Source organism: Pleurodeles waltl, chromosome 1_1, assembly GCF_031143425.1.
Source record: "Pleurodeles waltl isolate 20211129_DDA chromosome 1_1, aPleWal1.hap1.20221129, whole genome shotgun sequence".
NCBI lineage: Eukaryota > Metazoa > Chordata > Amphibia > Caudata > Salamandridae > Pleurodeles > Pleurodeles waltl.
The window spans coordinates 946010751-946037542 of NC_090436.1; the positions used below are offsets into that span (position 1 = coordinate 946010751).

General features: G+C 48.4%; 1 protein-coding gene across 2 annotated transcripts in view; it reads right to left on the reverse strand.

Moving 5' to 3' along the window:
* LOC138289633 (alcohol dehydrogenase 1-like) overlaps positions 1-26792 on the reverse strand; it is a 385600-nt gene that overhangs the window by 61676 nt on the left and 297132 nt on the right. For both annotated transcript variants that reach the window (XM_069230190.1, XM_069230189.1), the window contains exon 8: positions 7719-7857. In XM_069230190.1, coding sequence (XP_069086291.1) covers positions 7719-7857 — 139 coding nt within the window. The remainder of the gene's footprint in view (positions 1-7718; positions 7858-26792) is intronic.

Sequence of the window (26792 nt, forward strand, 5' to 3'; positions counted from 1 at the left end):
AATTCATACCAAACTCTCATTATTGACTGAATATAGACTTGAGGTTGTAACGACAACTTAGGTGGTCATTATGACCCTGGCAGTATTACAACGCCAGGGCCAAAACGACGGGAGCACCACCAACAGGCCGGCGGTGCCTCCCGGCGTATTTCCGCCACAATGGCCCCGGCGGTTGTAATCCGCTGCCCAGGGGATTACGAGTCCCCGACCGCCAGCCTTTTTCTGGCGGTCTGAACTGCCAGGAAAAGGCTGGCGGTACGGGGAGTCGTGGGGCCCCTGGGGGCCCCTGCACTGCCCATGCCACTGGCATGGGCAGTGCAGGGGCCCCCTGACACGGCCCCATGCGGCTTTTCACTGTCTGCTGTGCAGACAGTGAAAAGCGCGACGGGTGCAACTGCACCCGTCGCACGGCCGCAACACCGCCGGCTCCATTTGGAGCCGGCTCCCATGTTGCGCCCCACATCCCTGCTGGGCTGGCGGGCGGAAACTTGGTTTCCGCCCGCCGGCCCAGCGGGGATGTCCAAATGGGCACCGCGGGAGTGCGGCCGCATTGGCGGCCGCACAGCGGTTACAGCTTGGCGGGCGGCAATAGTCGCCCGCCAATGTTGTAATGAGGCCCTTAATGTGGTGTACAGTTTCCCATTATTCTCAGTCTACGTCGAAGATCCATTGTCCTGTGAAGAACAGCAGGGATTTCTCCCTGATAAGTGGTGTCTTTTCTAGTAAACTGATAACTCTTAAGTAAAGACTATTCCTTAGTGGATTATTTGATTTTGCCTGGTTACTTCATCTAGATAGGTTTTCCTTACTGCTTGTTTTGTGATTTTCTAAGGAGAAGGTATTTAGAATCTAAACATTTCTTTTACTCCTCCCTTTAGTGGATTATGACATGTGCAACGACCCAGAAATGTGATCCTGTTTCTTGTTACATGCCTTTGAGCATCTCACTCAGAGCAGGCATCTAATCAAGGTTAAGCAATGCTTAACCTCCAATGAGATCATTCATATAAATGATTACAGAAAATGTTGAATAAAGCAGTCTGGCTCATATACAGTCTGAAGAGACTTACCAAGAGAAGGCTGGAGCTACAAAAGACTACACTAGCTGACTGATGCAGAACATATCAGATTTAAGTTACTGTGGGTTACCCAGCAAGCATCTTTTAAATACGGCAGTCTTTATCTCAAGGCGATCTTAAAGACATAGTAGACACAAATACAAAGTGGATGTCTGGGGGGGGTCGGTAAGTATTCTGCGACTAGATATTGTCTTTACCAGTTAAGGCATTACCTAAGGTAAGTAACTTGTCCATCTGATAGAGGCTTCTAGTTGCAGATTCCTTAACCTAGAATAGATACCAAAGTAATACTACCGGTCTGGTAGGACGGTCTGTGAACCAAGATCACTCCAGAAAGTACTGCAGGCAAGGTGCCCATCCCTACGGGCCTGACAGTCCAGGCAGTAGTGTTTGGTAAACATGTGCAGGGATGTCCACATTGCCACGTGACAGATGCCCAGGACTGGAACTTCATGTGCTAATGCAGAGGTTGCGGCTTTAGCTCTTGTCGAATGAGAACGCAAGCCCTCAATGGGTTCCTTCTTAGCCAATGTGTGCTAATGCAGAGTATGACCCATCTGGGGATGGTCCGCATCTGCACTGCCTGATCTTTCTTCGGACCCACATAACCAACATCATCATCCACCCGGAATTCTTTAGTATGATCAAGGTAGAACGCCAACACTCTTTTTGAGTCCAGGTGGTGGAATCTCTCCTCTTCCTAAGAAGGATGCAGGGGTGTGTAAAAAGTAGGCAAGGTGATGGTTTGGCCAACATGGAAGGGTGTAACTACTTTCAGGAAAAAGGAGGCCCGTGTGTGAAAGTGAAGCACCACTTTGTCAGGATAGATGGAGAGGTAGGGTGCCTTAGATGACAATGCCTGTGCTCACACACGCTTCAGGAGGATGTAATGGCCACAAGAAGTCTGATTTTAAAGTGAGAAGCCACGGAGGACAATAGTGGAGAGGCTCAAAAGGAGCACACATCAGGAATGTCAGAACCAAATTCAAGTTCCATTGGGGCATAATGAATGGGGAAGGAGGAAATATATGAGTGAGGTCTTTAAGGAATCTGTTTACAATAGGAGATTTAAACAAAAAAGGCTGATCAGGGACCCGTAAGAAAGCATAGATTGTAGACAAATAATCCTTGAGACTGTCCAAAGCAGAGACCTGTTAGGCCAATAAAAGAACATACAATAGAACCTCAGAAAAAGGAGCAGAGAGGGGGTCAACAGACTTGTCTGTGCACCATGACACAAATTTCTTCCAACGATAGGCATATATGGTTTTGGTGGAGGAAGGCCTGGCTGCCAAGATAACTTTACAGACTTCAGGTGGAAGGTCAAAAGCTGTCAACTGCCGCCGCTAATTCTCCATGCAAGAAGACGGAGACTGGACAGGTTCAGGTGGAGAACCCTCCCCTGCTGCTGTGGCAGAAGATCCTTCCTAAAGGGCAGTCTGATCGGAGGATCAATGGCCATTCTCAATAGCTTGGGATCCCAGACTCTTCGTGGCCAGTCCAGACCCACAAGGATTACTTAGACCCAGTTGTTCTTGATCTTCTTAAGAACTCTGGGCAGAAGTTCTATGGGTGAAAAGGAGTACATGAGACCTGAGCTCCACTCAGGACGAAAAGCATCGCTGAGTGCCGCCTTGGACACTGCAACATGTAACACTGCTGACATTTCACATTCTCTGTGAAGGTGAACAGATCTAACCAAGGTTCTCCCCACTGCTGAAAGAGACCTTGTGCAAGCTCCGGATGGAGACGCCATTTGTGATTGACCAAGCATTGTGGGCTGAGTTTGTCTACTATGGCGTTCAGAGAACCCGCCCGATGTGGGTACACCATGGATATGCCCTGCTGTTCCAGCCATGTCGGGAGGTGCAGAGCCTCTTGACAAAGGGCCCACAACTCCACCCTGCCCTGATTTTTGCAGTACCCCCCGGAGGTGGTGTTGACCGTGAACACCTGCACTACCTTCTCTTTGAGAGAGGGAAGAAATGCTGTCAATGCTAGTCTGATGAACCTGAGCTGCAGCAGGTTGATGTGGAGTCCGAACTCCACAAGAGGCCAGATGGCTCTGATCTCAGCCTCTCCAAGGTGACCACCCCATTCCAGTAGCAACGCATCTCTCACGTCTGGTTGGGGAAGGGAGCGGGCCACTGCAGATCTCGCACAGTTCCCTCTGAGATCAGGACCATGTTGTAGAGAATCCCCTGATGCTGTGCCCATTGGAACTTCAGGTCCCACTGCAGAGCCTGCATATGCATGGTAGCATGTGTCACTAGCAGGATGCAGGAGGCCATGAGGCCCGGCAGCTTCAGATTTATTCTCACCGAAATCAAGGACAGAGACTGTACCATCAGTATCATAGCCTAAATATCCTGGACTCTCCACTCAGGAGGATAAGCCCAAAACTGCCCTTTCTCACTGCAGCTCAGATGAAAGGGAGAGTCCGAGAGGAAGTCAGGTCTGACTTTGCCACATTTATAATGAACCCCAGTATCCTGTATCCAGGGAATCTAGAACCTGAGCCAAAGTGAGTATTTTGAACTTCTCATTCTTGAGAAAACGATTGAGGGACCGAAGGTCTAGGATAGGGTGAAGGTCTTTGTCCTTTTTGGGCACCAGAAAGCAGCGGGAATAACAACCATGGCCTACTTCTGGCACAGGGACCCTCTCTGTGGCTCCTTTGGCCAAGAGAGGCATAACTTCCTCACGGAGAAGTGCCATGTGATCCTCCATCATCTGATCATAGGGTGGTGGCATGGATGGAAGGGTAAACTCAAAGGGGAGGGAGTAGTTCCTTCAAGCTATCTGCAACACCCACCTGTTGACATGATGGATTGCCAGTGGAACAGGTGATGGTGGATCCTGCCTCCAACTGGTCCCTGCTGGGGAAGCATCAGAATAGAAAGGTATGGTGGCAACTGCAGACAGTGGGGGGGGCAGCAAACTGGCCAGAATGCTGGCTCCCTGATCCACAAGGGCAGTGGATCCCATGTCACCGGCCACGTAGAGGCTAGGCAACATGCGCAGCACGATGGCTGGAGGGGAATGGATGTGGCTGGGCCCCACTTTTGTAGCCACAAAAAGGGCGTGAGGCAGACTAAGGGGGATGAAGGGCCGCCGCAAAGCCTAAGGAGCTAGCCGTAGTATGTAAATTCTTGGAGCGCTTGAGAGCTGAGTCTGCCTTCTCTCCAAAGAGAAGGGTGCCATCAAAGGGTCCAACAGATTGGCTTGGACATCCCCCGAAAAGCCAGATGTCCTCAACTAAGCATGGTGCCTAATGATCACTGTTGAAGCAACCACTCTGCCCAGTGAGTTGGTCATGTCCAGTCCACATCTGATCGTAAACTTTGCTGCGTCTCTCCTATCAGCAACAGCTTGAGAGAGTACAGCCTGGGCCTCCTCCAGGACCTGTAGCAGCCCCTACGGAACCGTATCCTACAGCGTGTGGGAGTAACAGCCCAAAAGAAATGCAGTTCTCACTGGCCGCAGTGGCAGATTGGAGGAAGAAAATAGCTTCTTCCCAAGTTGGTCCAGCCTCTTGGATTCCCTATCCAGGGGTGCAGAAGGGAACGCACCCTGGGATGTAGAGGCTTGGATAACCAAGCTCTCAGGGGAGGGGTGTTGTATCAGGAACACTGGGTCGGTTGGAGCAAGGCGATGGCGGTGGTCAATAGTCCTGTTCACAGGAGTCCCTGTGCTGATTTTGGACCAGGCACCCAGAAGGACATCAGTAAGGCTTCATTGAACGGCAATAGCGGAACAACGCTTTCGTTAACCATGACTTCCTTGTTCGGTGCCTTAACCACGCATATGCTGAACAACGCATATGCGTGGTTAAGGCACAGAAAAAGGGAGTCCGCTTTGTTGGAGGACGTGATCAGGTAAGTGGGGCTGGGGCTGTTTTAGGGGTGGGGGTGGGAGGGGTCGGGGCATTTTTAGTTTTTGGGGGTGGGTGGGGGGGTCAGGGTATTTTTAGTTTTTGGGAGTGGGGGGGTCAGATAGTTTAGGTTTAGGGGCGGGGTGGGGGGTCGGGCATTTGTCATTTTAGGGGTGGGTGGGTTGGGGTATTTTTCGTTTTTTGGGGTGGTGGAGGGGGGTCAGGGCATTTTTAGTTTTAGGGGCGGGGTGGTAGGTCGGGGTATTTTCAGTTTTTGGGGGTGGGGGTCGGGGTGGTTTAGGTTAAGGGGCAGTGGTGGGGGTGTCGGGTATTTTTAGTTTTAGGGGTAGGGGTGGGGGGGTCGGGGTGGCTTAGGCTTAGGGGCGGGGTGGGGGGGTTGGGGTATTTTTAGTTTTTAGGGGCAGGGTGAGGGGTCACGATAGTTTAGATTTTAGGTGGGGTGGAGGGGCAGGGTAGTTTTAGTGGCAGGGGTGGTGGGTCAGGGCAGTTTAGGTTTTAGGGGGTGGGGGTCACGGTAGTTTTAGGGGCGGGTGGGGGTTGGGTTGTTTAGGATTTGGGGGTGGGGGATCGCAGTAGTTTTAGGGGTGGGGGTTGGGTATTTTTATTTTTTAGGGGTGGGGGTCGGGTAGTTTAGGTTGCGGGGTGGGGGTCAGTGTATTTTTAGTTTTTAGGGGCGGGGTGGGGGCGTCGGGGTAGTTTTGGTTTTAGTGGGGTGGGGTGGGGGTCATGGTAGTTTTAGGGGCGGGGTTGGGGTAGTTTAGGTTTTAGGGGGGTGGGGGGCCGTGGTTGTTTTAGGGGTGGAGTGGGGGTTAGGGTAGTTTATGTTTTAGGGGTGGGGGTTGGGGTAGTGGTAGAATTGTTTATAAGGGAGGGGGGTTGGGATACGATTGTGTTAGGGGTGGGGGGAGTCGCATGCTGGAACCACGCATCCATTCATGCATGCCTTTACCAGGAATGCCTTTACAGAGAAAAATCGTTGTTAAGGGATTCCTGGTAAAGGCATTTGTGGTAACAATGTGGTCGTTGTTCCGACCACGTTGTTTAGGCATTGGTGGTTCCAGCATGCATTGTTCCGACTCCTAGTCGGGGTTCAGAGGTTAAAGCCCAGGCTGAAACACTTCTGTCAGAAGGTTAGTCCTGACTGCCACTGAAGGCAGCTCAAGGTCCAGGAACTCGGCTGCTCTTTGCACCACCATGGAATAGGACACTCCCTCCTTCGTAGCCACGGTAGGGGGAGAAAGCATGCCAGTGTCAGGGGAAGTATTGAGACAACTGGCTTCAACCAGGTATGTATGCCAGTCCAAAGGGTCCTGCATCTGGTATTCTAAAGGGTCCAGTGACCACATCCCTTACCCTACCCCAACCCATAAGACTAGGGGACAGGATCTGACATTGGGGGCAAGGCCCCTGTTAAAGTTGGAATCAGTGTCGGGCGACGCCAGTCCAGCTCCGTGTCTGAGCTGGCAATTAGAATGGGGTTGATGCAACACGGGGCAAGGGATGTGTCAGGAGTGTCGATGTCGGAACAAGCATCAGGTAAGGTCGAGGTGGTACGACCAACGTGCGTTCGGATCCAGGAACGGATCCATGGGTAGCCCCTGGAGCTGGGGCCAAAGCCACAGGTGCAGAACCCAAGGGGGCCCCTTTCAACCCTGTGGGACCCGAAGGCACTCCAGCAGAGTCAGACTGGCCAAAGATGAGGCGTATGACCTCATAAAACTCTCTTAGTTGGGCAAGGGTTGCTCTGGCTCCCAGAAACTCAGGGAGGTGTGGAGCCAATCCAGAAGCAGGCTCCGGGGACAGAGGCCTCGAATGAGAACAATGACTCTCCTTCTTTCTTGTCTTGTCAGCCAATGGATGGGGTGAAGTGGAAGCACTCCTGTTTCTCCTTGACTTCTTCTAGTGTCTCGAGTTAAGAGCATCCTGAGGACTTGGAGAGGGACAACGATGAAGGGGAGCTCTGCGATCATTCATCAATATTAGCATGCAGGGTGGAAGAAGCCACCTCAGGGTGTGGCTATAGTACTTTGAATTGATCTATGGCCAGGCAATAGAAACCCACAGCACTGTGATGTGTATCTACACACAGCGTGTAGTGTCAGACTGGCACTTGAAAGAAATGTTTAACCTCCCTACAAAGGTCAAGCTCCTTTGTTTATTTGTTAATTACAGCCCCCTGATGAATGTAGAACTCCCGAAATGCATTGGGGCACAATAGTGACATGAAATGATTAGGTAATGAAATAAGAAATATCAATATTGACACATGGGCAATAAATATGCTGAAAAATCAATAAGGAAATGTGGATTTGTTTTTAAGCATTTTCTGCCTATGTCTGTCAGCTGGAAACTGACCCATATCAGCCTTGAGCACTTCCAATTGTGTACTGTTCTGTACTTTCTGCATTTCAAATCTGGGTGTAAAGAAGTGTTCATAAGTGTGTAATAGACTTTGCAAAACATAAAAATATCAACAGGTTGGAACTGTGCAGAGTTTGCCTCATTTGCACTCCAGTACTCTAACCATTCCACTGGTAACATCCACATCTACATATCTCTTCGTCTCTGTCCATCCCTCTTGCGAGGTCACTCTCTCTTGCTTGCTCTCTACCCTCCACAAGCCCCCTCCTCCATCGAGTTTTCGTAGCCACATGAATTAAGTATTTAGAAGAGAAAGGGTAGAGGTGAAAACACATAAAGATGAAAACATTGACGCATATTACTCATAATTTCGTAAAACTCACCACTTCCCAGAGATCAGGAGATCAAATCCATCATTTATTTTAGCAAAAGGTAAAGTGTGGGTCACCAGTCCATCAAGATCAAATTTTTTTGCCATGAAATCAGACACCAATTTGGGGATGGCATCTTTTGTCTTTAAGCCTGAAGTAACAAAATTGGATAAATAATCGCACAAGCAGAAAAGGAATATGGAAACATGTTAATACATCTATGGATAACTTTCTATTTTTAAAACATTCAGAAAGCCCACCCCTTGAACGGTTTCCTGAGTTTTCCGTGATGTCCTAAAAAATAAACACTTTTTTAATCTTACTTTCAGGTTTTACATACAGCTCTTGCTGCTTACTGCTTGACAGACATTTAAGAACAGTTTCATGAGGCAAGGTGGGGAAATTAGGGAGATAGTCTTCACAATTAAGCTGTCGTCTGTAGCCTTTTGATGCCCTTAATTGGTGAATGTAGGATGGCAAGAGACATATTTTCACTCTACTTAAAAAAATCTTGGAGGAGCCAATTCTTAAACTATATAGTGCACAATGGGATTGGAAATGCTAATATTCTGGCAGTATGTCACACATGAAAATGTACGGACTAATTTAAAGTTTAGCAGACAGGGTACTTTGCTACAAACTTGATAGACTACCCCGTCTGCCAAACTCCCGGTCTTTCCTGCCTCATTTAAAAACTGGCTAACCCAAAGCTTCCTGCCAATGAAGTTCCCATTTCCTTGATGGATGGAAAGATTATTTCGGAGGCTCAAAGGAGCAGGGGTCAGCAGTGGAAAGGTATTATAGCGTGATGGCCTTTTTTTCCCGTCCATCACCATCACAAAATACCTGGTGGTGAGGTGGCAGAAACAAAAAATAATGACCCGTAAATCCTGGGAGAAACTACAATTTGGGAATTTGTTTTTGCAAAACAAAAAATGTTAGAACTTTGGTGGACAGCTGTAGAAACCGATGGTGCACATCCACCAAACCTTTTGCTCACTGAAGGGAACCACCGTCATAGTAATCTCTCTTTCAATGTAAAGTTCCTTTCAACGTACAGATATGACTGCTGGGCCAGTGGTCATCTCTAAATGTGGCAGACTGTAGACCATTAGAGTGGTATCATTTCCTCTGCCATCCCGACGATCTGTACTCCATCCATCAAAACGTAAATCTGGGCCTTAGGTTGTGTGTGAGTTTGTGGGAATCACTGGCTGTAAAACAGGTGAACATCTACAAACTCACATGCAAAGTTGCTCCTGTCAAAAGCAGCATGAAGTGCATTTTTAAAATCAGAACAGAGAGGAAATACTCCAGCAACGAACGAGGTGTAGGATGAGACGTTTCTCCAATGGAGAAAAATGAACATCTGTTTAAATGCACATCTTAGTAGTTTTGTAGGTTTCTAAGGGTACTCCTAGAATTCTTTGAGAATTCAACTATAGTTAGAACTTTTCTTCAAACATAAAAGTAATGGTACAGAAAACAATCCTAATTTTTTCATTTACGATTTCTGAATCAAGCGGAACATGTCATCTTCATGGCAGAAGCCAAGGCTTGATTTAGAGTTTGTCAGAGGTGGTTAGTCCGTCACAAATGTTACAGATATCCTGTCCACCTTATTATTATTCCATAATATCCTATGGCAATCATAATACAGTGGACAGGATATCTGTCAAGTTTGTGACGGAGTAACCCGTTCATCAAACTCTAAATCAGGCTGTTAGCCTTAAATATGGAGTAGCAGAAATATAATTTACATACTGAAGATTAGTGAACTACGAATGGGATATAGATCAAGTAAGTCAGCTTTACTCCATGGGTGCCGCTTCTTTGAAAGGACTGTGCAGTTAATAGCATGGGGTCCGTGATGTCAAATGCCAAAGAAAGGTGGATAAGTATCAAGGTGCTCGTCTTACCTCTGGAGGAGGATAATTCTTATCTGATGTTCAGTTCCTTACAAAGCTGAATTAAAAGTAAAGGCTACTTTATATGGTTATTTTTTTAATCTTTAAAATACTCAGTTTAGTTTAATATTTACAATTATTAAGTATTCAGTTCAAAATGAAATTAATAATTCTGTAGCAGTTTTGTATTTTGTGCATTTAAAATAAACATATTATATTAATTTACATTAATAGGTAACATAAAAATATGTTTTATTATATTTGTTAAGTGTACTAAACATTGTACAACTTCCCTATACTTTACCATAGGGTAGCTCTGTTTGAGCTGAATCCAACCATGTGACAATTCTGTTTACAAAAGTGGGATAATTGAAGGCTTTAACTTCTGGATATTTCAAATGTACAAAAAGGTGTTGGTAACGGAGTTGTTGAGGTGGGGATAAAAGCAGATTACCGAAATTTGACAACACTGACTTCAGTCACAGCTGGCGCCTTTGAAAAGTGGCGGGGTGGGGAATAAAATAAAAATAAAATATAAATTAAAAAAAAGAAAAACTTACCTAGATGTCACCGCGGCTCTTTGACCCTCTCCGCTGCACTGCAGGCTCCCAGCCTGCTCTGCGGCCAATCATGACGCTGCTCAAAGCAGTGCTATGATTGGCTGGAGCGCCCTGGCTAGGCGCTCAAACTGAGACTGGGAGCCTGGGCTGGCTCTTTTCATCTCAGCAACACAGTGCAGAGTTAAAGAGAGTCTTTATGCGCATGTGTGTTTGGCCGCCCGAGACGGCCGGCCAAACATACATGCGCTCTGAGGGGAGTGCTCTGTGCACTCCCCTCATGCTCATCACCCCGAAGGCCCCAACACCTTTAAAAATAAAATGATAATAAACAAGGTTTATTATCGTTTTATTAGCAAAGGTTTAGCAGCTCCTGCTGCTGGGGCAGGTGGGCGATGCTCCTCCGCCCTAACGGAGGAGCCGCCCCTGACTGACTTATCTCATATAGCCATCAATTGGTTTCCATCTTTCTTATAAAAGTCACAATAATAATAACAGTCTGCAAGCCTTAACTAACCAGGTAGATGTATATCTGGTTTGTGCTTGAGGGAGGATAGTTGTGGTACTATAAAGGATACTATGAATATTAAGAAGTATGCAGGCAGCATATTGCTTAATTGAAAGCCAACCAGCTTAGAACTGAAAACGAGGGGGCAGAGTATGCCTGTGGAGGTAACAAAGGGTACAAGTGGTGAGGTTAATGACCTTGTCTAGTGGTGAAAATGAGTACTGGAACATATCAGATAATAGTCCCTTACAGTTGTCTATTCTGCTCATGACATAGCTGTTAGTAAGGACTATGGGCCAGATGTACGTAGCTATTTTCTTGTTGCAAATGAAAAGCATTTTGATATGTACAAACCCTATTTTGCGATTCAGTAATTTATTTACAGAATTGCAAAATAGGTTTGTGAGTCGCTATTTGGAAGGGGCATGTTGAGGCGTCCCTTCCAAATAACGAGTCGTAGTGGTATGTAAGAATGTTTTGCGATCGTGAATACGGTCACAAAAAAAAAAGCAGTTACCACCAACTAGAAGTTGGTGGTAACCCATTCGCAAACAGAAAGGGGTCCCCACGGAAACCCTTCCCCTTTGTGAATGGAAGCTAAAACTTATTTTCAGAACAGGTAGTAGTCCCATGGACCACTGCATTCTAGAAAAAAAATTGAAAGAAATCTTTTCATTTTTTTGTTTGAAATGCATCCTGTTTTTCTTTAAGGAAATTAAAACGCACACAAAGGATTCTGACAATATGAGTCTCAGTGACAGTAGCACCATCCAATGTCAGTTTGCATTTAGACAAAGGCCGAGACGTAGGCCCTCATTACAACCCTAGTGGTCGGTGTTAAAGCGACAGTAATACCGCCAACAGGCCAGCAGAAAAAAAATGGGATTACGACCACGGCGGAAACCACCAACATAGACAGCCACTTTAACACTCCGACCACCATGGCAGTACAAACAAACAGCGCAGCGGTAACCACCAACAGACAGGCAGAAGGCAATGTACCGCCCACCCTATCACAAGATGCCAATCCGCCACCTTTTCCGGGGCGGAATCAACGCGATCAAAAACACGGCGGAAACAGTACACACAAGGAGAAATCACTCACCTCTCCACACCCCACGAGGAACTAGGACGCCATGGAGCCAGAACTGCAGATCCTGCCGGCGATCGTCTTCCTGCTCCTCTATCAGGAACTCCAGAGACGGCGACGATGACCACGGTGAGTACTGCACCTACAACACAGAGGTGGGGGGAGGGAAAAGAGAGTGACACACTCATTCAATACGCAACACCCCCACCCACAACACCATACACACAAATACATGCTTCAACATTACATATACACCCCCCCACCCCCTTCAATAATGCAAGGACAAAAGGAATTGATTTCAACTATTGTAATCAATAAAAATCCAGTAGTCAAAACTCGAAATACAGTATATACAATTATATACACCAACTACACAAGTCCGGATAGTGCACCAATCATTGTCCGTGGACCACTGGGCCAAAAATGCATGGGCGAGGCCCACACTCGATACCTGACTCCAAACGGAGAGAACACTGGAGGGGCATCAGATGGAAAATAAACAGGCACCTCTGGGGGAGGGGGGGCACCTCAGCCTGATGAACGCACAATGCCACTGCTCCACAAGGGGGCTCCATGCCCATTGATGTATCCTGGGGAGTGCAAAGCCACAGTCTCTCAAGTCTCTCCAGTGGGTGGTTTGCCCACTGCTTTATCCTGGGGAGTGCAAAGCCACAGTCTCTCAAGCCTCTCCAGTGGGTGGTTTGCCCACTGCTGTATCCGGGGGAGTGCAAAGCCACAGTATCACAAGTGGATGCCTTTCTTCACTGGTTCTTGTTCCCAGAGTGCTTCATCCTGTCAAGGACTGAGGTAGTGGATGTGATACTCCACTGGTTCTGGAGGGGGCTTTGTGCCCAGAGTGCTTCATCCTGCCAAGGACTGAGGTAGTGGATGTATCTCTCCACTGGTTCTGGAGGGGGCTTTGTGCCCACAGCGCTTTATCCTGCCAAGGACTGAGGTAGTGGATGTATCTCTCCACTGGTTCTGGAGGGGGCTTTGTGCCTACAGTGCTTCATCAGACAAATGACCACTGGGGATGGCAGCCATGTCTGCGGTGGTGCCACTGGCTCAGGATGTCACGGGCCGCTAGCGGTGCTTGCGGCGTTGTCAGTTGTGGCAGGCTCTGTGGCGGCGGTGCTGGCTGCGGGCTCTGTGGCAGCGTTGCTGGCTGCGGGCTCTGTGGCATCAGTGCTGGCTGTGGGCTCTGTGGCAGCGGTGCTGGCGGCGGGATCTGTGGCGGCAGTGCTGGTGGCGGGCTCTGTGGCAGCACTGCCGGCTGCGGGCTCTGTGGCAGCGGTGCTGGTGGCGGGCTCTGTGGCAACAGTGCTGGTGGTCGGCTCTGTGGCAGCAGTGCTGGCTGCGGGCTCTGTGGCGGCGGTGCTGGCTGTGGACTCTGTGGCGGCAGTGCTGGTGGTGGGCTCAATGACAGTGGTGCTGGCGGCGGGCTCTGTGGCAGTGGAGCTGGCTGCGGGCTCTGTGGCGGCAGTGCAGGTGGCGGGCTCAATGACAGTGGTTCTGGCGGCGGGCTTTGTGGCGGTGCAGGTGGTGGTGCAGATGGCGGTCTCCTCCGCCGTACAGGTTGGCGTCGACGTGGACAGAAGGTGTGACACTGGTCCCTCAGTCAGTGCCACCATGCCCTCTCCTGACCTGCCCTTCAGTTTCTGGCCCTTCCCCACCCTGGATGGTGGCACAGCTGTCTTACCACTATCGCCTTTTGTTTTCCCTGAGCCCTTGGTGGCAGGTGTTTTCTGCTTCTCCCTCCGGGATGTGGGCAACTTTTTCAGTTTTGCAGGTGGCAGAATGTCCTTGCCCTCGCTCCATGGCACACTGGCAGCCCCGATGGTTGGCGCACTCCAATAGCCCGCAGTTGCTGCCACCACTGTGCCTGGGGATGTGGTGGCTGAGGTGCTGGGTCGGGACCTTGAAAGCCTGGCGGGGACGGACGGACGGGAGGTGTAGGAAAGAGGTCAATATTAGCCAGGAAACGTTTTTTAGACACACTGGGACGGGTAGATGGAGGGGGTTTGGGAGTGGAGGTGGAGATAGTGGTTGTAGGAGGTGTACGTCTACTGAATTTGGGTGAAGGTGCATGGGCTGGAGGCTGTTGTGAGGTGGACGGCTGTTGGGTGGGTGTGTGCCTGCGTTTGTGTACTTTGGGAGGAGGGCTCACTGACACACTGGGAGAAGACACTGGGGATGTGTGAATGGTAGTGGGGGTGGTGAGTGCACGTGAGCGGTGTGTGGTGATGGGCGTGCTGGTGTTGGAGGTAGTGGCTGAAGATGTAGTGCATGCAGGTGTGAGTGGAGATGAGACTGGGAGGGAGGAGGGAGACATGGAGGAGGGGGACACAGTGGAGGCAGTGGATGTTGGTATGTCTGCATGGGTATAATGCTTGTGTGAGTGCCTGTGGGATGTGTGGAGCTTATGTTTGCCTGAGCCACCCTTGTGTGTTGATGTGTGTGCATGCTGGTCTGATAGTGTGCTTGGGATAGGCTGAGGTACAGGGGATTGGGTCTGGGTGGAGGAAGTTGGAGGGGGGAGGCTGGACACAGGGACAATGGCTGCCATCAGTGCTGAGGCCAGAGCCTGAAATGCTTTCTGTTGGGCTGCCTGGCCAGAATGAATGCCCTCCAGGTATGCATTTGTTTGTTGCAAATGCCTCTCAACACCCTGGATGGCATTCTCAATGGTAGACTGCCCAACAGTGAGGGATCTCAGGAGGTCAATAGCCTCCTCACTGAGGGCAGCAGGGCTGACTGGGGCAGGGCCTGAGGTGCCTGGGGCGAAGGAGATGCCCACCCTACTGGGTGAGCGGGCACGGGACACACGCTGAGGGGCTGATGGGAGGGCGGGCTGGTAGGGGGGTGGCGGCTGTACCTGTTGATGCAGGGGACACAGAGGGGCCCGACACCGCAAGGGAGCTCCCATCAGAGGAGGAGTCACTGTCGCTGGTCCTCGTTCCTGTCCCCGCCGTGGAGCTCCCCTCGCCCTCCGTCTCATTGGTGGCTTCAGACTTTGTTGTTTCGCCCTCCAGGTCCAAGTGGGATGCAGCTTCCTCCTGCTCCGGTGCCACTGCTCCTCTGCCTGATGATGCTATAGCACACAAGAACAGGGAGACCACAAAAAGGGGGGGAAAGACACAAGAAAGACATGTTCAGTGCATGCAACACCACTACCATTGGCGGACAATACAGACACAGCAGACCTCTGCACTACGCCATGCACTTATAGTTCCTAGATTATTCACAGGGCCATGGGGTACAAGGCCTATGCACGATTGCTGCACAAATGGAAGTCACAGGAGCCTGACTAGGTGTAGATGGCACTAACCACTAGTGGGACTGGGATGCCACTGAGCCTGCCTCACAAGGAACCTTGCCTTCCAAACTCGCCCTGGCCTAGGGGAACCCACTGCCCACCTCCCCTTCCCAGACACCTCGTAATGCGTGCAGAGTCAGATGATTGTGACTGTGCTCACCCCCTTGTGGCTGCTGTGATGCCCTCAAGCGCCCATCCAACTCCGGATACGCCATCGCCAGGATCCGGAACATCAGGGGGGTCATAGTGCGACGGGCACCACTCCCACGTTGGGAGTCCATCCCCAGCTGGGCCTCCGCCATCTTTTTGCTCCAGCGGCGAATGTCCTCCCATTTTTTCCGGCAGTGGGTGCTCCGTCTGTGGTGGAACCCCAGGGTCCGGACGTCCTTGGCGATGGCACGACAAATATCCTTCTTCTGGTGGGCGCTGACCTAGAGGAATAGTTAAGGGGAAAAGGATAATCTTTACCCATCCGGACCATCATACTCATTGGCCCACGTTCCCACCCTTGCCCTGACGCACAAACACTCACCGTCTGCTCATGCAGGCCTCTGTTCCCACCCATGTATCTTCCAGCCACACCACTCCAAACATGCATTGCCCATGCAGAATGCTCACAGTGTACTCACCTGTTTGTCTGGAGGACCTTAGAGGAGCGTGTACTGGGGAAGGACTCCATCCACTAACTTCTCCAACTCCTCCGAAGTGAAGGCAGTGGCCCTTTCTCCAGACACATGAGCCATCATCGCTTCCAGACCCAGGTCACAGCAGCACTTGCAGTGTAGGTCCTCTCCTGTCGAAGGTCAGGTATCAAGTGAGTGAACAGACAGAAAATGGCAGTCACATCTGCAGCGGTGCGTACCGTCATCGCCGGCGTACATCGTCATTGGCTCCTGGGCCCCATAGGGTCCAATGTTAAGCAATGCAGAATTGCACCGCGGTCTTCGACCGCCTACCGCAACGGTGTTGAACCCCAGTGCAGTTACCTCATATCCCCTTGTCCCACCTTACAGGTCAGGCAGCCGCCATTTCAGGGTGCCACATGGCATTAATAATAACTGCGTCACACCTATCTAGGCCTTGCATACAGACAGTAACAGGCACATAGCGGATTAATAAATGTGTGGTAATGACATTTTGTAATACCTCAATGTTGGCTGACTCTCTGCTCGCTGTTTTCATCCATAGGGCACGTCCGCTGGGGCAGGTGAGGAGATGGTGGCATCCCCCGTGTACAGACCGCTGGTGGACCTGTCGACAATGGAAGATAGACACGTAATAGTAACCTACAGACTTGATTGTGCAACAATCCATGAACTGTGTGCCCAGTTGGAGACTGACCTGATGTCAGCTATCCGCCATCCCACAGGGATACCCCCTCTAGTGCAGGTCCTGTCAGTACTCCATTTCTTGGCAAGTGGGTCTTTTCAAACCACAGTGGCCATTGCATCAGGAATGTCCCGGCCAATGTTCTCTAACGTGTTGTCCAGAGTGTTGTCTGAAACACATGCGCAGCTACATCGTTTTCCCTCAGGTGGAGGATTTGCCTACAGTGAAAGGTGACTTCTATGCCCTGGGACATATCCCCAACATCATTGGTGCCATTGATGGGACACATGTGGCCTTGGTACCCCCCCCGCAGGAGTGAACAGGTGTACAGAAACCGGAAGAGCTACCATTTGATGAATGTGCAGATGGTGTGTTTGGCCGACCAGTACATCTCCCATGTGAATGCCAAGTTTCCTGGCTCAGTGTATGACGCTTACATTCTGAGGAATAGCAGCATCCCTTATGTGATGGGGCAACTCCAGAGGCACAGTGTGTGGCTAATAGGTGAGGACAAGGACCCTATACTCTGTGAATAGTTGTCTGGGTCCGGGGTTGTCCCTACGGGTTAGTGTGTGTCTGACAGTTGTCCCTCAATATTTTCAGGTGACTCTGGTTACCCCAACCTGTCATGGCTACTGACCCCTGTGAGAAATTCCAGGACAAGGGCAGAGGAACGCTACAATGAGGCACATGGGTGAACTAGGAGGATTATAGAAAGAACCTTTGGCTTTCTGAAGGCCAGATTCGGGTGCCTCCTTATGGCAGGTGGTTCTCTCTACTACTCACAAAAGAAGGTGTGCCAAATAATCGTGGCCTGCTGTATGCTGCACAACCTGGCTTTGTGATGCCAGGTGCCTTTTCTGTAGGAGGATGGTCCAGCTGGAGGTCTTGTGGGAGCTGTGGAGCCTGTGGACAGTGAAGAAGAGGAGGCAGAAGAAGAGGATATCGACAACAGAAACAACGTTATCCAGCAATACTTCCAGTGAGACACAGGGAAGAAGATATAACTGCCTCCCACATCTCATACTATTGTTTGACCTATCATAAGTCTGTCATTTTCACCCAGTGTATGGACCCTGACTTGTCACTTTGCCTTTCCATTTAACAGATGTGGGTCCTACTTTGTGATCTCTGCTATATTTCCTCATGCACTAGAGCTGTGTTGCATCGGTATGTTGACATTTAAATTGACATTGCTATATTCCATAGTTATTGCAATTACACATTTGTGAAAGCAAAGACTGACTCCAGATTGCTTTGTGATTGATGTGTGTTTATGTTTGTGCAAATAAGTGGAGGGGGTTGTAAATTGGTCAGGGGTGATGGTGGAGGAATGTCAATGGCAGAGGCGTGTCTATTTGTTTCACAGGTGCATTGTCCAAAGGGGCATCGGAAGTGGAGCAAGGGCAGTTGAAGGATGGACAGGGTGACAAAGTGGGACAGAAGGATGACATTCAGGGGGGTCTCATTTCCTTGTGGGGGTCTTGGCAATGTTCTCTGTCTTGCTCCTGGATCTCAGGGACCGTTTGCGGGGTGGCTCACAATCTGCAGGGGGTGGGGTGCTGGTGTCGTGGTCCTGTGGCAGTGCCTCCTGTCCACTAGCGCCAGCGGAGGTGGTGGGCTGTTCATCATCCAGGCTAGTGTCAGGGGCCCCTTGTTGTGCCACAGTGTCCCTCCTGGTGTTGACAAGGTCCTGCAGCACCCCTACAATGGTGACCAGGGTAGTGTTGAAGGACTTGAATTCCTCCCTGATCCCCAGATGGTGTTCCTCCTGCCGCTGGGTCTCCTGAAAGTTGGACAGTACTGTTGCCATCATCTCCTGGGAATGATGGTACGCACCCATGATGTTGGAGAGGGCATCGTGGAGAGTGGGTTCCCTGTGCCTGTCCTCCCCCTGTCGCTCAGCAGTCCTCCCAGTTCCCCTGTTTTCCTGTTCCTCTGTCCCCTGAACCGTGTGCCCACTGCCACTGCCCCCAGGTCCCTTATTTTCTTGGGGTGGGGGTTTGCCTGGATTCCCTGTAGTGGTGGACACACTGCTGCTTGACGTGTCCTGGGGACAGAGGGATGGGCCCGCTGGGTGGGTGCCGTGCTGGTGTTTCCTGAAGGGGGAGGCTCTGTGGTGGCTTGTGACAGTGTCAGGGGAACCGACTGTCCCGAGGTCCCAGATGGGCTGGGCTGGTCATCTTGATCCAGTTGTGCAGAGATGCTGTCATCACTGTGGGCCTCTTCTGTGGGGGGACTGGACATGTCTGGAACCTCCTGTCCGGTGACCTTGGGTAGGGGTCCTACAGGAGTGTAAAGGCATGATTATTGCTTCTGTGTGTGCCATCGTGTGCAATGGGTGAGTGACCCTGTACTCCAGTGCTGCATTCTTGTCTAGGTCCTTGTGTGATATTTGGTTTGGGGTCTGTGTAGGTATCTGTAGTGGACATGCTTTGGTGATGGGTGTCCATGCTTTGGTGTTGCATGCAGGGCTTTGTGTTGGGATGTGTGGGTTGTGATAGGGGGACATATGTGAGGTGTTGGAGGGATGGGGGTGAGGGTGAGGGTTGGGGCATGTGATGGCATGCAGATAGGGTGGGGGATATAATAGTTAAGAGTTGCCTTACCAGAGTCCATTCCTCCTGCTACTCCTGCGAGGCCCTCTGGATGCAGTATTGCCAAGACTTGCTATTCCCATGTTGTTAGTTGTGGGGGAGGAGGTGGGGATCCACCTCGAGTCCTCTGTACTGCAATCTGGTGTCTGGAGACCACAGAACGCATCTTCCCCTGTAGGTCGTTCCACCTCCTCCTGATGTCATCCCGTGTTCTGGGGTGCTGTCCCACTGTGTTGACCCTGTTGACGATTCTGCGCCATAGCTCCCTCTTCCTAGCAATGGAGGTGTGCTGCACCTGTGATCCGAATAGCTGTGGCTCTACCCGGACGATTTCCTCCACCATGACCCTGAGCTCCTCCTCAGAGAACCTGGGGTGTCGTTGAGGTGCCATGATGTGGTGTGGGTGATGTGTGAGGTGGTGTCGGTTGTGATGTGTGAGGGAATGTGTTTGTGTGTGTCTGAGGTGCGTGGATGTTGTGTGAGTGATGATGTTGTGTGCCTGTGGATGCTAGTGTTGTTTCTGGTGGTGTCTCTCTCTGGCCTTCTATCGCAATTCTGGTCGTAAGGGTTTGTGGGTGATGTGGGTGCGTGTTTTATATTGGATTGGGTGTGTAGGGGTGGTGTGTGTATGTGTATCAGGTGTGTGTATTTGGAATTGTCCAATGTGGTTGTGTTTTGTATATGTGTGTGTATTTTGAGAGCGGCGGTGTGTACCACCAATTGAATACCACAGTTGAAAGACCGCCACTTGGATTCGTGGGTCGTGATAGTGTGGGTATATTCCTGTTGGAGTGATGGTGTCGGTTTTGTTATCTCCAGTTTATCACTGACCTTTGGTGTGGCGGACTTGTGTGGGTGTCTGGATTTTGGCAGATTCCGAGCTGTGGGTCGTAATAGCTATAGCGGAATTCCGCCGCTGCAGCGGTGTGTTGGCGGTCTTCTGCACGGCGGTAAGCAGGATTTACCGCCAATGTTGTAATGAGGGCCATAATGTCACTGGTGAGAGGAGTGAAAAAGATGAATGTGTGACTGTCACCATTTTACATGTGGTATCAATATCGGAAGAAAGAGTTGATGTCACCAACTGATGAAGGACCTCATTTAGCCTTTGGTGTGCTGGCTGGTCAAAGGTCTTACTATTGGTAGAAAAAATCTAATCTGACTGAAATAATGTGCTCTAAATATTATTTTTTAAAAGCACTGCCCTTTTGGGTGTAGATTGTAAATTATTAACTCTCATGGGACAATATTCTTGTGAACACTATATTTAGGATACAATATTTTAGTTAGCATATTTGGGAAAAATTAAGTGCGGGCTACTAGGCCATTGAGGATATGATAGTAAGGCTTCCATCACCCCAGCTGTAGCCCACTTGATATATTCATTATTATTAGCCATGTTGGCGTGGTTTTTTATAAAAATAGTTTAACTGACATTGACAGGCGCAGTTTTAGTGACATAAGTACTACCTATTTGAGAAGCTTAGCAGGCAAAGGGTGAGCCCTGGGACCATACGCTATGCTGTCCCCAACCAATGAAAGACACTAATTTTTATGCAATGGAAAAAGTTGGATAAAGGAAAAGCTTTGACGAAAAGTTGGGCCAACTCTTTTTCACTAATTTTCTGACATCTTATTACTGTGTAATATTTCATGTATGTTAGTTGTTTTATCATTGAATACATCAGGAAAACTGTTGCAGATGTGTCTCGAGGCGTGGAATTGGTCATTTGCTTCCACTTCTCTAAGGTTATAATTGGGTTTTTACAGTTCACAGAGGCGACTATTTGAGCATCACTGCACAGGTCACCGGAGTCAATGTTAAGAAATGGGGCCATATTCATATGAATTTATTCCAGGTATAAGAATGGAGTCGTCTGATTCCTTGCACCTAGGAGTAAGAGAATCGGAAATGGGAGTTCTGTGTAGCATCAAAGATCATGTTGATCAAGGAATGGTGAAGTGGGAAATTGTTGATGGTGCAAAGAGAGCGAAATTAGATGTTTCTTATGGGTATAAAAGTAAGAGCAAGAAGGGAGCCATGGGTTTGTGTAGCTGAGTGATGTATACAGGACAGAGGGTGTTGCAAGGGGAGGTGAGTAACGAGTATGAACTGTTATTATTCCAGTGAAGTTGAAAGGCTGTAATAATAATAATAACAATAATGATCTAGGGTGAGGAACAACATGTCAAGGATGCAATCAATGTAGGGGATATGCAGGTTCCCGAGGAATAGTTATAAACCACTTTATGTGCATGAAACTTATTTTAGTCTATTAATTAATGGACACAGACCCATAGACATACTAGTTTGTGAACTTTTTTGAATCTTAATAGAACTCTGTTCTCATAATTTATATTAGTTCCAAAGCCAATAGTTGGGATTTATGAACGTTGCCACTTTTCTGAGCAAATCAGGCTGTTTCTGTGACTAAATGTCTGATTTTCAAAACTGACAGGTCTGACCTCCTCTCGGTAATTAACATGGTGAACCATCAAAATTCCAGAAGAGAAGAGGCAAGGAGTTGGTGCTGTTTATGTGGAATACCTGAAATTTGCATTGACAGGACAGCAGTATTCGTCAGGTGTCTTATTGCTTCGTACAATACCCCAAGGCGGCTCTTTCAGTTTGTCACACTAACATGATCAGTGTCTTCATTTCATTGAGTATAAAAGAAACTTATCAACCCCTAATCTGTATGTCAGCTTTCACAGTAACCGTAGGTGCATGCCAAGGTTCATGTCATCAAGTTGGACATGTGTTGACTCTGTCATGGAATCTAAGGTGGTGAAGAACTGTGGTGTCAGGTTGCAGACTTAATGGGTGCACATATGAGTCCTAGGAGTGCTAGGAGTTTGTTTGTGAATTCACAATGTAGACATACCTACGGAGATGCTCATGTCTAGTTGTAATATCACAGAGTTGGTAACGGTTATCCTTTTTGGATATTGGCAAACTCTTGTGAAATTTAATATTCAGTTGTAATGGTGTGATTTGAATGCCAAGAGAAGGCACACTTTTTCACATGTTTGGCAAAAGAATGCCAACCCTGCAGAATCATCTGAGAAAGAGATCTATTAATAGGCCATAAGGAGCTTAGAATCCTTTGAAAGATATTTGAAATCTAGAGCCAATGTTTTGGGTACAAGACATCATCTCCCAGATTCAAAGGTCTTCGGGTCCAATTCCACACCCATTTTCAGTTCTAACTATGTTGACAGCCTAATATGACTCCACATACAGCTGACATGGATCCACAAAACAGTAACTTGCAGTAATAAATGCATTTAGCACTGGGGAATTCTTGTTGGACTGTGTTCTTTTACTCAGTATTAACACTCACACAAGGTTTTAGACCTGTCTTCCTTGGTGTGGTCTTCCCCCAAAATGTCTGCCTCCACCCCTCCTGTTTTCTGAATTTCTTTCTTATTCTTTTGCACTTTGCCACCCCTAACTAGTGCTAAGTGTGTGTGCTCTCACTCTAAAACATGGAACAATTGGCTTATACCTATGTGACATATTTCATTCACTTGTAAGTCCCTATATATGGCACTACCTGTACCCAGGACATGTAAGTTAAATTCTACAAGTGGGTCTGCAGTACTCATTGTGAAACCCAATCAGGTAACCCTTTTAAACATGTCTCAGGCCTGCCATTGCAGCCTGTGATTCAATTTTAAAAATGCCAATTCAGCCTGGCAAAAAAGTTTTTTCCAGGTCTCAACCTTCCTTTTTAGAAGATATAACTAACCCCTGTGGTAGGCCCAAAACTGGCCACAGTGCAGGGTGCATTGTATTGGGAAATAGGATGAATTTAAATTTTAAAATGTAGTGGAAAGGTTAGTTTTTCACTACTGGAAGGCATATCTCTTCTATTTTATAGCTTTGAGTTACCTTATCACATTTAATAAGTGCTACCTTTTGATTGGGAACAGATAAGGATGCCACATTTGGACTCAAATACATTGTAATTGAAACTCCTCTTTGACAGCAAAGTCAGATTTTCGTCACAATTCTGGAAATGACACTTTTAGAAGTTGCCATTTTCTTGCCCTAACCGTTTGGTGCCTGTTGCCTTGGTCCTGGGTCACATGACTTAGAAAAGATTTTCAGTTTGCCTTTGTACATTCCTCTCAGACAGTGAGATAAAGAGAGGACTAGTCATTGGCAGGATGGGCCATCCTGTCAGGATGGGTGGGACAGAGCTGTTCCCTGCACCACATACATTTCAACGGGCCGTTCCAGCACTAACAAAAAGCAACCTGACACCAGTCTTTAATCACCCTGGACTGCTTGGAGCTGTGGTGAGAGAAGGGAAGAACTTTCCAGAACCAGATGTGGTGGTAGCCAGGATGTCACCCCTACTTCAAAGGCTGATATCAGGTATGAATATTGGATCTCCTGACCCACCTCTTCAGAACACTCTTGGACCTGTGGACACTACATAAGGACTGCCTTATACTCCAGGAGACTACCCTGCTGATTGAGGCATTCCTTGCTTCCTAGAAGACTATCTTGCTGCTTGAGGCATGTCTTGTTCTCAAGAGGACTGTCCTGCTGCTTGAGGCCTGCCCTGCTCTTAGAAAGAAGAGTGGATCTGCTCACTTTATCGCAGGCCACCTGAGTGAGCCCATGATTCAGTTGGCTCTCTTGTCTGAGTTACAGGGACACAACAAGCTTCAATGACCTCCTTTCAAGTGCCCAGCTGACCTGCTGCGCCGGACCTACCTTGACCAGTAACTGGACATGCTTGAGCCCTGCTGGCCTCTGCTAGAGTGAGGCACTGATTAAAAAGAGGGGCCTCCATGTGTCCTGGACCACTGGCTGTCATCAGACTGAACTCATCTTGAAGAAAGGAAGAAATCGTAAATATTTGGGCTCTTTATGGCAATGAATGGGCCCGTTCCCGCCGAGTCAACATGAAGCTCTGGTGAGCCCAACTCTTTGTGCTATACTGACACCAGTGACACCTGGCAATGTAAGATCTGCACTTTGAGCTACAGCAACGAGAGCCTGCTCCGATCACAAACGCAAAGTTCCAGCAATGACCATTTGCAACTCCCGAATGGATATTTGCACTACAGCAAAAACTATCCATGATGCCAGTCCAGCTCTTTGCGTTACAGTGCCGGTCATCCATGGCACTCTTCCCGCTCTACATGGCCTCCTTCACCACAAATGGAACTCTTCACCCAAAACTTTGAAAAAGCAACTTTCAGCTGGGCTAAGCTGGTCCTTGTCTCCAGCCAGTGCTCCATTGTGGTCAGCATGAACTTATGACTATTTCCTGGCCTAGCAAGATCAGATGACCATGAGTGGCACTTTGTGCTTTTAGAAGCTATCCACCTAAATATTTGAAGTTGAATTTCTTCAGTACTCCTAATTGGTTGTTTGTCATTATGGTATCATTACTTGAATTTAACTCTATTTAACCCTACTGTTCTAAATTGGTTTGTGTTAGAAATGGGGTCTTTGGTTGGCAGTCAGGTTACCCCGTGTTCAAGCAAGGACCCTCACTCTAGTTAGGGTAAGTCACACACAATCCAAATTATCCTGTGCTCACCCTCTGGTAGCTTGGCACTGAGCAGTCAGGCTTAACTTAAAAGGCAATGTGTAAAGTATTTGTGCAATAAATCCTGCAATAATACAGTAGAACACCACAAAAATACACCAAACAGTGTTTAGAAAAATATATAATATTTATCAGACAAGATGCAGGTCAAAACGATCAAGATGCAATAAAAATGATATAAAGTGTCTTTAATCTCTTAAAAAGCAACAAGTATCTCTTGCAAGCACAAAGTACCTGGTTTGCGTTCAAATTCTCTGCAAGGGACTGCAGAGAAGGAGATGAGTGGAAAACGGGGAGGTGTGCCTCGATTTATCTGGCCGCACACAGACGATGCGTTGTTTATTTTTCACGCAAGGAAGACTTTGCGTCAATATCTGGCTTGCGGACTTGGATCCTCTTCAGGTTGCGGGGTTTTCGGACGCCCCGGGGATGATGCGTTGAAATCCGGGGCTTGGAGGACGAAGTCACAGGGGCTGTGTTGATCCGGTGGACGACGCATTGAAATTTCTACCACACAGCAGGCGCTGTGTCGATTTCTCTCAGGAAGTCGGGCTGCGTAGTTCCGGCTCGGCTTTGCGTCGATCCAGTGGGCCGTGCGTTGAATTTCTGGTCACTGCCGCTGCGTTGATCTTCTCCTAGCGAAGTCAGGCTGCATCATTCCGGTTTGGGTTGCGGTGATTTTCTCACCATGATGCAGGCTGTGCATCGTTTCTTGCAGGCTGTGCGTCGATTTTCCCCGCACAAGGAGTTCTTTTGCAGCAATGAAGTCTTTTTGGTCCTGAGACTTGAGGAAACAGGAGGCAAGCTCTATCCAACCTCTTGGAGTGCACTTCTCAGCAGAGCCAGGGAGCAGCAAGGCAGCAGGGCAACAGCAAGGCAGCATTCCTTCTCAGATAAGCAGTCAGGTGAGTCCTTTTGGCAGCCAGGCAGTTCTTCTTGGCAGGTTTCAGGTTCTGGTTCAAGTTTTCTTCTCCACAAAGTGTCTTGATGAAGTAAAGTGTCTACCTCAGAAATGTCTGAATTGGTAAAGTCTGAGACCCTGCTTAAATACCCAAATGTGCCTTTGAAGTGGGGGAGACTTCAAAGAGTGACTTAGAAGTGCACAAGGTCCCCTTCCAGTTCCATCCTGTCTGCCAGGGTCCCAGTAGGGGGTGTGCCAGTCCTTTGTGTGAGAGCAGGCTACTGTTCTTTGACATGTACATGTCAGGCCATTCACCGTCCCAGGCCAGGAAGACCCATTCAATATGCAGATATGTGCAAGTGTGACTGATCATCTTGTGTTTGGGGTTGTCTGAGTGAATGCACAAGGGAGCTGTCAACTAAACCTTGCCAGACGTGGATTGGAAGGCACAGAAGGATTTAAGTGTAGAGGAATGTTCACTTTCTAAAAGTAGTATTTCTAAAATAGTAATATAAAATCCAACTTCACCATTAAGCAGGATTTTGTATCACCATTCTGGCCATACTAAATATGACCTGGCTACTACTTTCAGATCAGGATCTACCACTCAAACAGTATATGAGGGTAGCTCTAATGCTATTCTTTGAAAGGAGCAGTCCTCACAGCAGTGTAAAGCGAATTTAGGAGTTTTACACTACCAGGACATTTAGAACACATATATTAATGTCCTGCCTTTTACCTACATAGCACCCTGCTCTATGGGCTATCAAGGGCTTACCTTATGGGTGACTTATATTTAGAAAAAAGGGAGTTTAAGGCTTGGCAAGTACTTTTAAATGCCAAGTCGAAGTGGCAGTGAAACTGCACACACAGGCACTGCAGAGGCAGGCCTGAGACATGGTTAGGGGGCTAGTTATGTGGGTGGCACAACCAGTGCTGCAGCCCACTAGTAGCATTTAATTTACAGGCCCTGGGCACATGTAGTGCACTTGACTAGGGACTTACAAGTAAATTAAATAAGCCAATTGGGTATGAGCCAATGTCACCATGTTTTTAAGGAGAGAGCATATGCACTTTAGCACTGATTATTAGTTGTAAAGTGTGCAGAGTCCTAAAGGCAGAAGAAATTAGGCCAGAAAAAGAGAAGGAGGAAGGCAAAACGTTTGGGGGTGACCCTGCAGAAATGTCATTTCCAACAGTTTTGGATTTTTCTTGTGTTGTGCTTTCACTCTATTCCTATTTGTGTGCTTCATAAATACTTCATGTATTGTCTCTCAGTTAAGCCTGACTGCTTTATATCAAGATACT